At 46.6% G+C, this 13548-nt stretch overlaps 1 protein-coding gene and 2 non-coding genes across 6 annotated transcripts; all 3 read right to left on the reverse strand.

Moving 5' to 3' along the window:
* Window positions 1–301: 301 nt before the first annotated feature.
* On the reverse strand, window positions 302–13195 carry arid4a (AT rich interactive domain 4A (RBP1-like)). Of its 4 annotated transcripts, none has more exons than XM_029138904.3 (25): window positions 13058–13195; window positions 12053–12104; window positions 9575–9685; window positions 9365–9430; window positions 8119–8209; window positions 7937–8016; window positions 7744–7841; window positions 7365–7497; window positions 7200–7279; window positions 7036–7112; window positions 6654–6832; window positions 6506–6578; window positions 6304–6398; window positions 6013–6110; window positions 5701–5926; window positions 5293–5507; window positions 5032–5202; window positions 4841–4922; window positions 4440–4647; window positions 4143–4202; window positions 2708–4066; window positions 2517–2621; window positions 2276–2431; window positions 1981–2127; window positions 302–1908 (listed from the first exon to the last, which is right to left on the reverse strand). In XM_029138904.3, exons 2-25 carry the CDS (start codon window positions 12056–12058, stop codon window positions 1805–1807), a joined length of 4020 nt encoding a protein of 1339 aa, XP_028994737.1. In that variant the 5' UTR covers window positions 12059–12104; window positions 13058–13195; the 3' UTR covers window positions 302–1804. The 4 variants fall into 4 exon arrangements, with proteins under 4 accessions (XP_028994737.1, XP_028994740.1, XP_028994739.1 ...); XM_029138907.3 differs by having other exon boundaries at window positions 9575–9702; XM_029138906.3 differs by having other exon boundaries at window positions 4440–4644; window positions 13058–13194.
* On the reverse strand, window positions 4718–4798 carry LOC114849133 (small nucleolar RNA SNORD53/SNORD92). Its single transcript, XR_003784551.1, has one exon. It is a non-coding gene; the product is annotated as a small nucleolar RNA SNORD53/SNORD92 (small nucleolar RNA).
* On the reverse strand, window positions 6181–6260 carry LOC114849134 (small nucleolar RNA SNORD53/SNORD92). The gene has a single exon (XR_003784552.1). It is a non-coding gene; the product is annotated as a small nucleolar RNA SNORD53/SNORD92 (small nucleolar RNA).
* Window positions 13196–13548: the final 353 nt, after the last annotated feature.

Consider the following 13548-nt stretch of genomic DNA (forward strand, 5'->3'; position numbering starts at 1 on the left):
CTGTTATAGAGACCATGTTTGTGGTATTAGATCATTTGTGAAGTTAAACTGCAGACAGCAGCTGATTCAGATAAGATTAAACAAATCAGGTAATGAAACTCCTCAAAACCTTTGTCCTACATAATCCAGCAGTTTGTAAATCAATGTTACTGTGTTCAACATTTGTCACTGAACTCTAGCAACTTTACATCCAATGCACCGATCACTTACCTGGAACTGCATCAGTTTTCTGCTTTAGCCAGGAACCTGAACGCACTGTTAATTTATCAGGAGTCAGAATGAGAGGCAGGTGCAGTAGAAACATATTTAAAAACTTTATTAGAAACAGAGCTCTGCTTATTGTGCACACAGTCCCAGCATGGCTTCTGTTTTGGTGGTGTGTGTCTGTTTACAGTCGTCACTCTCCTATAGTCTCAACCCAAACCACATAGAAGAAAAAGAAACATAACCCAAAAAAACCTCAGGAATTCATAATACAACAGTACAAACAGCTTTCTCTTTAAAAAATACTATAAATCATTTTTTACAGGTGTGTAAAATGTAGATCTCAAATACATGATGCGACTTTATTCTTTTCTCAGAGCTTTTATGTACAAAACAGAAAAATTGAGGAGCAGAAATCAGCTGACAGTCTGAGCCAGAAACAGAGGAAACCACAAGAGTTGTGGGTCGGGACAACCGCCCAGCAGCGACTGTCCTACAGCAATTTAAGTACAGAACTCAGAGACTTGCCTCTGGAAGATCAGCTCAGTCAGAAACCAAAATGATTAAAATAAGTCCTGGGAAGTTAAAAAAAACAAAACAAAAAACACCCACATGAAATTTATGAAGTTATGAATCTGTAATTTTACATCAAAAGGTACAATAAACCTTCAATGTGAAAAAGATCTAAAACCATAAAGTCAGAGTGAAAGTGGAGAATTAATTTAGTAATTAATGTGACTAATTTAAATGTCTATTTCAGTATTAATGCTTTAGATGAGATTCATTGTTTCCCCACATTGAATCATTAAATTTGGTTTAGATCAACATAAGTTATAAAATTGACTTGTTTCTTCACAATTATATCCTCATTCTCTACGCTTTTTTTCCTGCTTGTTCTGATCTTCCAAACTAAAAACACAAATGTCTTTCTAACATAAATATTAAACAGCTGTAGAAGCTTTTTTTAATTATTTTTTTTACACAAAACAAACTTTATTTCTACAAACATTCATTTTCTGTGCTGCTGTGATGTCGTAAAGTTTGTTTTTTTGTTTTTACCAAAATAAAAACCTCATACTTCATATAAAAACAAGAGCAAACGAAAACTGTCACAGCAGGAAGTCCAGAACCTTTTTTAAACTTTTGTAAAAAAAAAAAAAAAAAAAAAAAAAGTAATAATTTGCACACTGAGCTTTGCTGCTTCAGAGATTTTCCCCCTCTACCCCTGGTTTTACACAGTCACCTCTGACCCCATCGCTATTTTTAAAACAGGAAATGCTAAATTGAAGTACTAAGGACACAATAGAGGCAAAAAGAAAGGAAAGAAGTGCTCTGATGGCTGAACAGACAGTGAACCGATATTTTGTTTCCTCAAACAGGAAGTCAGTCCACAAGTAGGAGGCAGGTCTAAGGTCAGGTGGCAGTGCCCTCATTCTCCTCTTACGCGAGTGAGGCATCCTATCGATCAAAGCTCACACCTCTACCTTATGGGTAAATTTTTGTGTATATCCCTTCCCCCTGTTAAAGCTGGTGGAGTGGCGCCTGTGGCTGGAGAGGGTGGGGCCAAACTTAAGTGGGCGGGGCCTGTATGGGCATGTCATCACCTGCACTCCACAGCGACGGTGTTCTGAGCAGGCGAGACCGAAGACGGACTCATACCAGTGTCTGAAGAGCCAGACGAGGTCGACGCCGTTGTATTTGACACTGAAACAAAGATGTTGATGTTAGACAGACGAACCAAGGCAGCGTCAGTAGAAATGTCTCTGCTGCTCCTACCCTCCCTCTCCTTCTTCTTGAGTCTCTTCCTGCGTCTGTCGATAGACGCCACTTCCGACTTCAGGCTCATGTAGTATTTTCTGATGTCCTGCAGCTTCTCCTGCAGGAATGAGATCCTCTCTGTGCTCGACATACTGTCCAACTCATCTGAAAAAGACAAGAGCAAGACACCACCTCTTCATGTGATGCTGACATTTGACAAGCCACCATAACGATTAGTTCTGTGAGGCCTCAGGGCTTAATAAACACCTAACGACACACTGAGCCTGCATCTGGACCTGGACTGAGCATTTACCAAGCTGGAAGGTCCACTTATATGTGCGCTGAGGTGAAGGGAACTTCAGTTTGTCTTTACTGTGAGATGACGGAGACGACAGACTGGGACAACGTGTCTTCGGGGACTTCGTTAGAGACAGAAGACGAGTCTGGTCCTCGCTGTCGCTGCTGTGACCTGCAGAGATGATGGACACCTGTAACAGCCACACTGAAGCCTCTCCGTTACCGTAGTAACGACCTCTCACCACGTAATAGCTCACCTGCTCCATTCTTTTCCACCTTCCCAGATGTGTTTGGTCGCTTCTGGGTACGTTTCTGCTTTTTGGCTGATGGACTGGAGTTACAATCAATCACCCTCTTCTGACCTGAGGGTCAAAGGTCACAGGTCACTCACTACAGCTCTGTGTTACATGTAAAGATTATCAAGCTGCTGGTCCAGGTGTGCTCTTACCTCTGTCCTTGTTCTCCTGCAGTGACAGCAGAGAGGTGGAGGATGAAGCGCTGCCATCAAAGCCAGGACTGGAGTCTCCCTCCTGCTCCCCCCTCGCGGCTGCCCCCTCCTCCTCGACAGTGCTTCTGACTGGATGGAGCTCCTCTGAGCAGGGGGCAGGGCTTGGGACAGCTGTTAGCAAGAAGGGCCTGACCTGAGGCTGAGAAGGGGGAGAAGCGTGGGGGGCGGGCAGGGGGGCACGGAGGAGGTGAGGCAGTGAGGGCACTGCTCGCTGCTGCTCCCTCATCACCAGCGGGAGGTGCTCTGCGGAGGCGGCGGGCTTCTCCTTCTCGTCCGGATCATCCAGGTCCACTTCATGGCAGACCAGCGCCTCGGGGCCAATCTGTGGCTCCAGCTCCACCGCAGGATTGGGGCAGAGGGCCTCCTGAGGAAGAGTCCCAGAATGCACCTCCGGCTCCTTGACAGCTCCTCCCTTCAGACCATATTCTGATGCCTGCACATCCTCTACAGGACGTGGACACTCCTCGCTCCTCCTCTCAGGGTGGAGCTGTGAAGCAGCAGGGGCTTTGGGGGAACCCACGTCCTCTTGCCTCCTATTGGGGCAGAACTTCTTGTCTGCTGATCTCTGCTCCATTGCTTTACGTTTGTTCGACTCCTCAGGCAACCGCTCCACAACCCCGAACTCCTGATCCTCCTCAGGAGCAGAGTCCGTGTCAGAGTCCACAGGGAGGTGCTGCGTGGGGAGACACTGGAGGACCACCTTAGGCTCATCTGGTCTCTTGACTACACTGTGAGGAGGAGATGCCAGTGCAGCCGAGGGGGAGGGACTGTTGGGAGCTCTGGGAGGGGTTTCAGAGCCAGTCTCTTTGAGGTTAGTCTTGCAACCTTTGACCCGGGGGGGAGAGAGAGGTGTGGACAGCTCCTCCTCTGCAGTGGGCAGGGGCGACGTCAAGTGCTGCTGCTTGTCAGGAGGAGGAGATGTCCTGCCAGGAGATGCCCTGACTAGCTCTTCCTGTCCAGATGCTTTTTTCATCTCTGTGTCCAGGTGAACTGGCAATGTGACATCTTCCTCCTCAGGCTCCTCCGCCGTTTCACTCTCCACCTCCTCTGACTGGCTCATGACCTTCTCAGGTGTGCTGGGACATGATAAAATGGGGGCATTTGGCTGAGCTGCTGTTGCTGTGGTGCCAGTGACATCACTTTTATCCTCAGTGTCATCGATGACCTCGCTTGTCTCTTCATCGTTTACCTCCTCCTCCTCCTGAGAGGGTAGGGGTAAAGGACTCCCATGTAACGGAGAAGGCTTTTTATCATGCGCATCCTCTGAGTCGCTGCTGTCTGACGAGCTCCCAGAATCCCCTGCACAGATTGCAAAACGTTTTGTTAGCGATAAATAAGTAAGGGGAAGAGGACATAGCAGCACTGCAGCTCTCACCGTTGGAGGCTCTGTCTGAGTCGTACATGCTGGACCCTCTCCTGGTTCTCCTGGGAGTGTCTGCAGAGAGGAGAACACATCTGTCGTAATCCTCCAAATTCACAAAAGCATCAGCATTCACAGTTTTGACCACTGCTTGGGTCAGAAACGCTTAAGGTTTATGATGGCAGATCCCATGATTCGAGGATGAGCCTAGAAACAATGTTCTCTGACGAGCAGATGGACGTCTTTACATCTGAGCTGAGAAACACGGACGTATCTGCACGAGAGAGAGAGAAAGATTCTAAAGTGTCTCACTGTCTCCGTTGGACATGCTGGACGCCACCTCCGTCCTGCTGCCCCTGCCATTGGATCGGCCCTCGCTGCTTGGGGTCTTGGAGACGCTACGTCCTGCTGAGCTGGTGGGGGGGGTTCTGATGTGAGGTCTGCCGCGCTTGGCTCCCGGCAGCTTGGCCGCCTGCTTTTCTTCATCCCTATCACCCTTTTCTGCCTCGTCCTTGTTCTGCTGAGGAGACAAGCTGAGGTGAGGACATGTCTCACGATTAACAGCTTTATTCATCATCGTTTACACAGCCAGGGTCAGACAGCCAAGAGGAAGTGACATCACAGGACTTCAGTCCAGCATGCGAAACCTTTCTTATGCATCATCACACCCCTGGTTCAGCGGGTCACATGGCAACTACCAACCAGCCTCATACCTTTAACTTCCTTCTTTGTCTCTTCTTGGAACCTTTCTCCACAGGCCAGATGATCCGGTCGGCTTTCACCCACTCGTCGTACCTGAAGAACACAAGTGTTAGTCGAGCTCTATCTGGTGCTGCTCGTGGTCTACTTGGAAACAGGCTGGTAACAAACAGTAGCCATGGTAATAAACATGGGAGGCACTGACCGAACGTTCCAGCCGTAGTAGTGAACCAGATAGAACTGTTCTCCATTGTCCATGTCTGTCTTCTTGATGTGAGCCTCGTAGATCTTCTGAGTCTTTCCTCGGCCATACTTCACCCTGACCTTCGTCCCTGTCACAGAGTCTCCATCCTCCTCCTCCTCCCCCCCCTCACTCCTGTGACGGGTGATTTATTCCGCATTACAATTTATTGAAATTAAAGCCTGTTTGATTCACTCCTATCTTTGCCATTTACACCATTTTCACCTGTCTCCTCTCATCCTTTCCACCTCTTCGTCATCGTCCTCCTCATCCTCATCCTCCTCCTCTTCTGAGCCTCTCTCAGAGTCATCCATTCGTCTGTTGCTGCGTCTCCTCACATCCCTCTGCTCCTCACTGTTCTCACTGCCTCCCCCTCGTTTGTCTGCTCGGGAGGATTCACTGTCAGCTTTCAACTGACTCTCCACACATCTTCTCCTCCCCTACACATACAGACACACACACTTCCATTAGTCCCAATTTGACTTCATCATTTGACTAGCTTTTAATTCATACCATCTCAACATGTAACTTGACACAAAAGCCAATCATTTCAGATCTGAAATAGGTGACGATTTAAGCGTCCGGTCAAGACAGAAATAAAAATGTGATGAAGGTTGTGTTTGTCGTCTTTACCCTTGGTGATGATTGTCTCTCCATCGCCTCCTCCTTCTCGCTTTCACTCGCCGACTCGTCCCTCTTCGCAGCCACAGGCTCCACATTCACCTGTGAGAATTCTTTAAGCTCTACCCCTGCTGTCCTCTGATTGGCTGGTGGAGCAGGAGGGCGGGGGTTGTTATGATGGATGGTCCTAAAGGTGACTGCAGCAGATCGGCAGTATTCCTCGAACCCATACAGGTACCTGAGATTCACATGATATAGTGAGTGAAGCGTGTGTAAATACCAGTGGTGTCGAACCTGATTTGATGTCCAGGCATGGTCGCTCACTTTTTGTAGGCCGTCTTAACATTGTACGATGCAGCAGAGTTCAGAACCGGGATCCCAAGATCCATGTAGACCTGCTTCCACACCGTGCCAGACTCAATCTAGGACAGAATGAGAGTCTGTTTGTCCAATCAGCTGATTACAGACACTGACTAGCTGAAGCTCTACAGACTGGTCAGACAGCCAAGAGGACACTACATCACATTATCTCAGCCCAGCATGCGAAACCTGTCTTAGCATCATCACACCTTCCTTCCTTAGCAGGTAACATAAGCCACATGCTGCTGTTCTCACCTTGTGGCAGCCTCCCAGTTGGTAAACCAGTCTGAAGAGCTTGAATAGGTTCAGGTCTTTGTAGCCCAACACCGGTGGCTTGTTGATGGGAGTCCCTGATGACAGAGACATGCGCCGTTAGGGCAGATCAACTACAGATGGTGAAGATGCAGAAAGAACTACAGCAGACATGAATACAGGAGCAGGTCTGGTCCAGTCTCACCTCTGTCCTCCATGAATTTGTAGAGCTGCTGCAAGAAATTGTCTCTCTCTTCTGGGTCAGCTTCCTCCTCTGGCTGCACACAGAAACTGTGAGGTTAGACCAGAGGACGCAGCCATCAGAAGCTTTAACAGCCTCTAACCTGTCTCACCTCTTCCTTTATGTGTTTCTTCTTTTTCTTCTCATCTTCATCTTCCTCCTCTTCCTCTTCACTTTCCTTTTCTTTGTCATCCTCATCACTGGAGGACGAGTCCAGGATCTGACTCATGTCCATCTTCCACACATCTGGAACCTCCCTGTTCTTCAGAAACATCTGGGCTGATTCAAAACCTGCAGGAGTAGATCAATACAATACAATTGGATCACTAGATGAAATGACATGAGACAAATATCGGCACGGTGCAAGAGGTGGTTTAGCACAAAGACGTACCAAGTAAAAGAGGTGTTACAAAAGAGAACGGAAGACAGTTATAGGAAGTGGACAGAGAAGAACAAGGCAGAAAACGAGGAGTGATAGATGTGTGGGGCCTCACCCTTCCTCCTTGAGAACTCTAACTTAGTGACGCTGATGGCGTTGACGGCGTGGACATGTCGCCTCACCACCGTGTAGCTGAGGGACAAAAGTGAAATAGATCACATCAGATTCTGTTAAAGCCGTCAGACCCTCTGATCTGTAGTCAACAGGAGTCAAACTCACAACTTGGCATCGCCAAATGATCTGACGAGACACTGATCCTTCTTTACCATCAACTCATCGTTACAGCTTGGGGACACCACCTGCAACACAGACACACGCACTCAGGGAGGATCAAGGATGGGGGAGGAGGTCATAGGACGGACGAGGGGGGAGATGTTTGTTTACCAGAGCCAGGTACCAGTTGTTGGGCTCCTCTTCGCTCTCGATGCTGCAGACCTTCCCCAGCAGCTCATCATTCAGCCTCCTCCTGTCATCCTCCTCATCCTCACTGGACGAAGATTCGTTCTCCTCATCAGCACTAACAGAAACGGACAAGTCAAGTCAAGCGCTAACAGAATGTGTTGATGAACCAAGAATAGGGGACTCAGTGATGTGTCTAAAAAGCTTCTGTCAAAGCAAATCAGCCTTTAATGAGAATTATAATTTACTAGAATGAACGTGACCAGTAAAGCCTTGTTAGAAAAGGTGTTAATGACCTCATTCCACCACTTAAACACGGATGAACTACACTCTGGCCTGTCCCACATAGACCTAATAGACTCACACAGCCTGGGACGAACGGCGTCCACCACGGTTTGACTTCTTGCCAATGACAGGAGTTCCAAAATGCTCTGGGTTCGTCAGCGGTAGCTGGTCCAATGTCTGAGGAGGAGGAGAATTGAAAGAGGCTTCATACTGTACCTGTCAGAGAGGATGGCAGATATTCACTGCTGAGAAACTAAGAAGTTGTGACTGACCTCACTCTCTGCAAAATGTCTCTCTCCCTTCAGACACAGGGACGTACGGCGGAGAGTCTTCTCATCCCCATCATCAAACACTTAAACACAAAGTGAAACTATCACTTCCATTCTTCACAGACTGGCATCATTACTTACTGTAAAATGTGTAAGTTCAGGAGTCTGGAACTGGACAGACTCACCCACAGTGTAGAGGCTGGCATCTGTCAGCTTACTGATCACGGCCTCACTGGATAAGCCCTCGTTGGTTTTCACCTCCACAGTGCAGCCGACCTGAAGGATACGTAAACAGGGTTTAACGTCCATCTAGGACCAATCTGCAGTACAGTAAACCTGGAGAAAACTGCTTCTTGTCCAGGGTTTCCGTCCTTCAACGTGAAGATAACCTGGCTACAAACTGTGCTCATGTCAGGTACTTTTACATGTAGCATCTACACTTTCTACCGGTTTGAAACATCATCCAGTGCAGTGGTTCCCAACCCCCGAAGCGGTGGTTGGGTCAATTGGTGCCAGGCTACGCAGAAAGAATACATTTACTTAATGAACTTACACTATTTTCACTTCATTTATTATCTGATTCTAAACGCTGTTTTCTTGAAAAACCACTGGACACTCTACGCCAAATAGCATGTGGTTCCTCCTTAAGTCCACCGTCATCTCCACAGTCTTGAGAGTGTGGATTTTATTGAGCTGCATTTATCCGCCACACCTTCAAGGCAGGGTGTAAAATACTGTGACAATAAACTGGACACAGAAGATCAATGGTTCCCCACTTTTTTTTTTGAACCAGTATTTAACTTCTGTTACGAAGGCATCCAGTCACTACCTTTAATCTGTGTTTAGTTTCTATCGTCTTTCAATCTTTGAGTTTTGTGTAAAAAGAATCTAAGCAAAGAAATGAGAAAATCACAAATACACAAGTGTAGTTTAAAAGGGATTCGTATGGAGCTTAATCTTCCTGAAAGCACAGACAACAGCAGCCTGGTTTTAATACACCTGAGATGAAGGCAAAGCTCTGCTTGTGTCAGTAAAATGCTGCTTTAGCCACCGACAGACCTGTATATGCAGAATCTTCCCTTATTTGCATGACATAAACCGGTATATTGAATAAATACATGCATCACACGAAACATTAAAAAAAAAAAAGAACTTAAAATAATAAACGTAGAGGTAAATAAAAACAGACCTTCACTGAACGGTCAGTGAGAATGAGAACATTTTGAAAGTCTTGAGAGATTACTCTGACGCCTGAAGAAGGGGAACAGTCAGTCTAAAAATATGCATCGTGTGTGTTAAATGTTCACTGAGCTGACACTCAGGACCACTAGTGACGCTTCAACTGTGATTAACTTTGCTGAACATTTTATTTTACACAAAAACATGAAAAAAATAGTAATTAAAGACGTCCTGTAAGGGTTGGGGTCTTACCCTCAGAGGGCCCTTGACCTGGTCATCCTGGACCACCTGGGATGTACTTTCACCTTTTACAGTCACCTGGAAACATCACATCACATATTTACCTGCAATCAGAACTGTGTTCTCCACTCAAATATTCAGACAGGTGGCATCTGAGGAGACAATGAAGCTGAGGCTGTGTGAAAGAGGCGTAGAGCTTCATGTCGGACCGTGGATGCTCACCTTAACCTTCACCATGCGCTTCACAGTCTTGATCTTTGCCTCACAGAAGGCTCCCCTGTACTTGGCGCTGACGTCCGTCCCCACGGTCAAGTAGGCAGGCTCGTCTGCTGCCTGCAACACACAGGTGGCTGCACTGGGTCATCTATGTGATGTTAGGAGGTAACATGCACTACGGCTTAACTTCAGGACTTGAATGTGTGAAAAGTGGTTTCGTGACACAAAAGTGTTGTTGTGACAGAACCAGTCGTGGCTCCACGTCAAGTGTCTCCTGACAGATTCTCACCAGTTCTTGGTCACCGAGGACAGACTTGCTGACTTTGTAAATACAGGCCCTTGTTTTGTGACACCACCCTCCAGTAGAAGGACATGATCTCTGCAGGTCAGTTTCTGTGGTGACTTGGTTTAAATAAGAGAACGTTCTTCAGTGGTGCATCAAGTATTTAGTAAAAGTACTAAGACCAGAGAGCAGTAGAAACAGAAATACTGGACAACATTATTCTTCTGAAAAGGTAGTTCAGAGTAAAAGCACAAAATGCGTCCTGTTGAGTCAACGCTACTAACCTTGAGTAAACTCATTACTTCTGACCTGACGAGTGAGTGGAGCTGCTCACTTACTGCGTCTTATGTTCATGTCTGCAGTGTGAACAGATCCTTCATCTACTGACTGATCATGTGCATCTAAAGTTCATCCACAGTCTGGTTCCGTTCACCCATTGGTGAGAAACTGCGTGGGGAGCTGCAGGCAGTACTTTGATTACACAAGTAGGCTATAGCTATGTAGGATGTTGGAGGAATGAAAGAAAAAGGTTTTTTATACAAAGATCTAATTTCAGTCAGTGAATAGATGCCGATGTTGATCAGTATAGATAGCGTCAACATGACTTCAGAAGATGTTCAACGGTCACATGAATTGGACAGGACAGGTTGTTAATTACACACCAGGGCTAATGAAGTCTGGTGATTAAATAGTATTTTGTTGTATTTGCACTGTAGAGTCAAAGCTTAAAGTGGAAATGCTTGAATAAACCTCTTCATCCATCCATCCATCCATCCATCCATCCATCCATCCATCCATCCATCCATCCATCCATCCATCCATCCATCCATCCATCCAGGTACCGGACAAGACAATACACACAACAGTGTTAATATGATTATGACTCTGGGACTCATTCTGAGTTTGTCCTTTAGTGCCAGCGACATGAACTGCCTGATTTTAATCATAATTAAATTATCATAATTAATGATATGTATTTTTGGAGGGGTCAGACAATGTAACGGTAACACTTCTACACATCTGATCTGGAACCATAGTAACTATGCATTAACAGGAGTTTTAAAAGTCTGACTGCAATCTCAATCAGTTCCAAACAGTCTCTATCTTATACTGATCCCAATGTAAAAAGAAGACTTTAGTTGAGAAACAGAGACAAAACCCCACAGTAAAGTTTTAATTTAAAACTGTGAGCTACATTTATATTATTATTTTATTGTCATGTACTTTTGTTAATAAACAGTCTCCAATAGCAAATGAATGAGATAAATATTGAGTGAGGTTTTCATGTAATGTTTTCAATTCAACTTGAATGATTGCCTCAACTTAGTAATATTTTTGTAATAACCAAAAAGACTAAACATTTGAAATAAAGGCTTTATGGTTTGTTTATTAAACCTGTTTAACTTCTAGAACCTTTGTCACTATCAGTTTGCATGCAACATGTACTTAATCATTTATGGTTACGGCTGAGTGAGTTCAGAACTTTTAGGAAACCTGACATTAACCTGACAGATGTGGCAGCTCAGTCACCTGCTGTGGAGATTCACTTAAACCTCAACATCTGATCTGAAACCAAGGTTTGATATTACTCTCAACTCCTGCTTGTAACTCTGGAAGAAAACTAGTAATAGCAGTAACTGATTATTTAAACCCGTTGCACATGCATCAAACATTGACTAAGCAAAAAACACGGATGTTTTCTACTTCACCGTCATCTCTTCTCTTAACTACACACACTCAGCTTTAAAAAGGTTTCATATTGTGAACCCTATGTTTTTTCCTTTGTTCAAGCCTAATGTGGATTCTAGCTTCTCAACAGCTTAAGCCTGTCTTTGTCATTAGTTCTAAAAGCTTTGCATTGATGGCAGGTCTGGAACACAGCTGAAGGGTCTATTTGGAAGTAAAACGTACAGAGTTTAGTTGGGGGCCATAGGAGAGAGCCTGAACAGTCACATTTGTCAAGCTTTCCTGATACAGTTCATCCTCATTGTGCCATCACTTTCCCAACGTGTTTCATCCGTTTTTTTTTCCTGTTACTCCAGGTTCAGTGTTAGGCACTGGCTACCTGCTGCCCATTAGTACTAATGTCTCCTGCGTGAAAGCTGCTGTGACACAGATCCATCCAACTGGAGAGAAGCTGGACAGTGATGGGAACCGCTTCTCACACAGACTCTCAAATGTGTCGCAGGTCAAACACTCACCTTCATCTTTCTCGGCTATTTGAGGGAGTCCAGCTCGGAGGACTTGGGATCACTGAAAGACACAAACAGGGGGAAGTTAGAATCGGCGGGAGCAAAGGACAGACTGAGACAAAGTGTCAAACAATGCTAAGCTAACAAACTAGCCTCTGACTTGTGTTAGCACGGGCATTCCTCTGTGGCTCGGTGCAGCCCCCTCCCTGTCCGGATCACATCAAATATCTTGTACAAACACAAACTCCCCTACTTCTTCTGAACGGAGTCAGCGGTTGCAGCCGCCTGGAGGTGAAATGTCGAAGAAGGGATGGCGAGAAGCCGCAGATCGGAATGGACCGGAGCACCGTCCGTTCCCGCTAACGTTACGCTCCCAGCTCCACTGAGTCACGTCGCCATCACAGCTCGCCATGTCAGCTCTGCTAGCGCGGCTAACTTTACCCACACACGCCACCTCCGAATCCGCCAGCTAGTTAGCAACGAGCTGCCGAGGGGGGAAGCCTCGCAGCCCAGTCCCAACCCGGGACGAAGTCCAAACAACGGCTGTTTCCCGCGGGAGAGCGACCTAGCGGCGGCTTCTCTCCCCGGTCGGAGCTAAATTTAGCTGGTTAGCTAACTAGCGCCTGAACTGGGCAGTGTGTGGATCATATGGCGATTTAAACCGTCTGATAACAGCAGCTCAGGCTCGGCTAGCGGCGGGGTAGCAGCAAGCTCGGCGCATAGACTAAGTTTCTATCAAACCGAACCACGATCTTTGACAACCGACTGAACAAAAACTGTTGTGCATTTATTTATTTAATCAGCGTCGCTTCCACAAAAGGCGCCGGAGCTTCACATTTCTTCACTGCGAAAACAAGCCGCTGCCATTCAATGCCAGACAGCTCGCTACAACAGCGGGCAGCAGGGGAGCTCCCGGTGACATCCGCGCGGCCTGCTGTCCCTGGTGTACCGACGGGTTCGCCTGTAAAAAGTTTTGGTTTGGTTCTGAGCCCAATCCGAAATCTTTATACTCACATTCACAAACACGGCTGCTTCCCCTCTCACTCGGGTTGCAAAGCGATACACGAACAACAAGCTGTTGAGCCCAGGGCACTGTTTCATGACACACGATTGGCTGCTTTCACAGCGGTAGTCGCAGCAGGGAATTATGATAGGCCAGGGAATTCCTCGACTTTTCATAGGACAGAACAACTCTGGGGTCGCTATTGGAGGATACGAACGCGGCGCCACGAGGGAAATGACGGCATCGGCTAAGGAATCGGCCAATGAGAAGCAGGTTCAAATGAAGAACCGCGACAGGGAACCACTATTGGCTAACGGCATTTTGTCCTCGACAGCGGCCCTGCACTGTTGGCTGAACAGGCTTCCTTGTCTGCGCGAAGCCCGCCCTGATACGTGCTGGTGGTTTGGATACCAAACTTCATTCAAAAATGCCCAGTTAACGCGACCTTATTTATTGACAGCGCTTTGTCTTCTGGTAAACAGGTCACAGCCTTGGTTTGTGT

The sequence above is a fragment of the Betta splendens genome, chromosome 22, assembly GCF_900634795.4.
Source record: "Betta splendens chromosome 22, fBetSpl5.4, whole genome shotgun sequence".
Classification (NCBI taxonomy): Eukaryota; Metazoa; Chordata; class Actinopteri; order Anabantiformes; family Osphronemidae; genus Betta; species Betta splendens.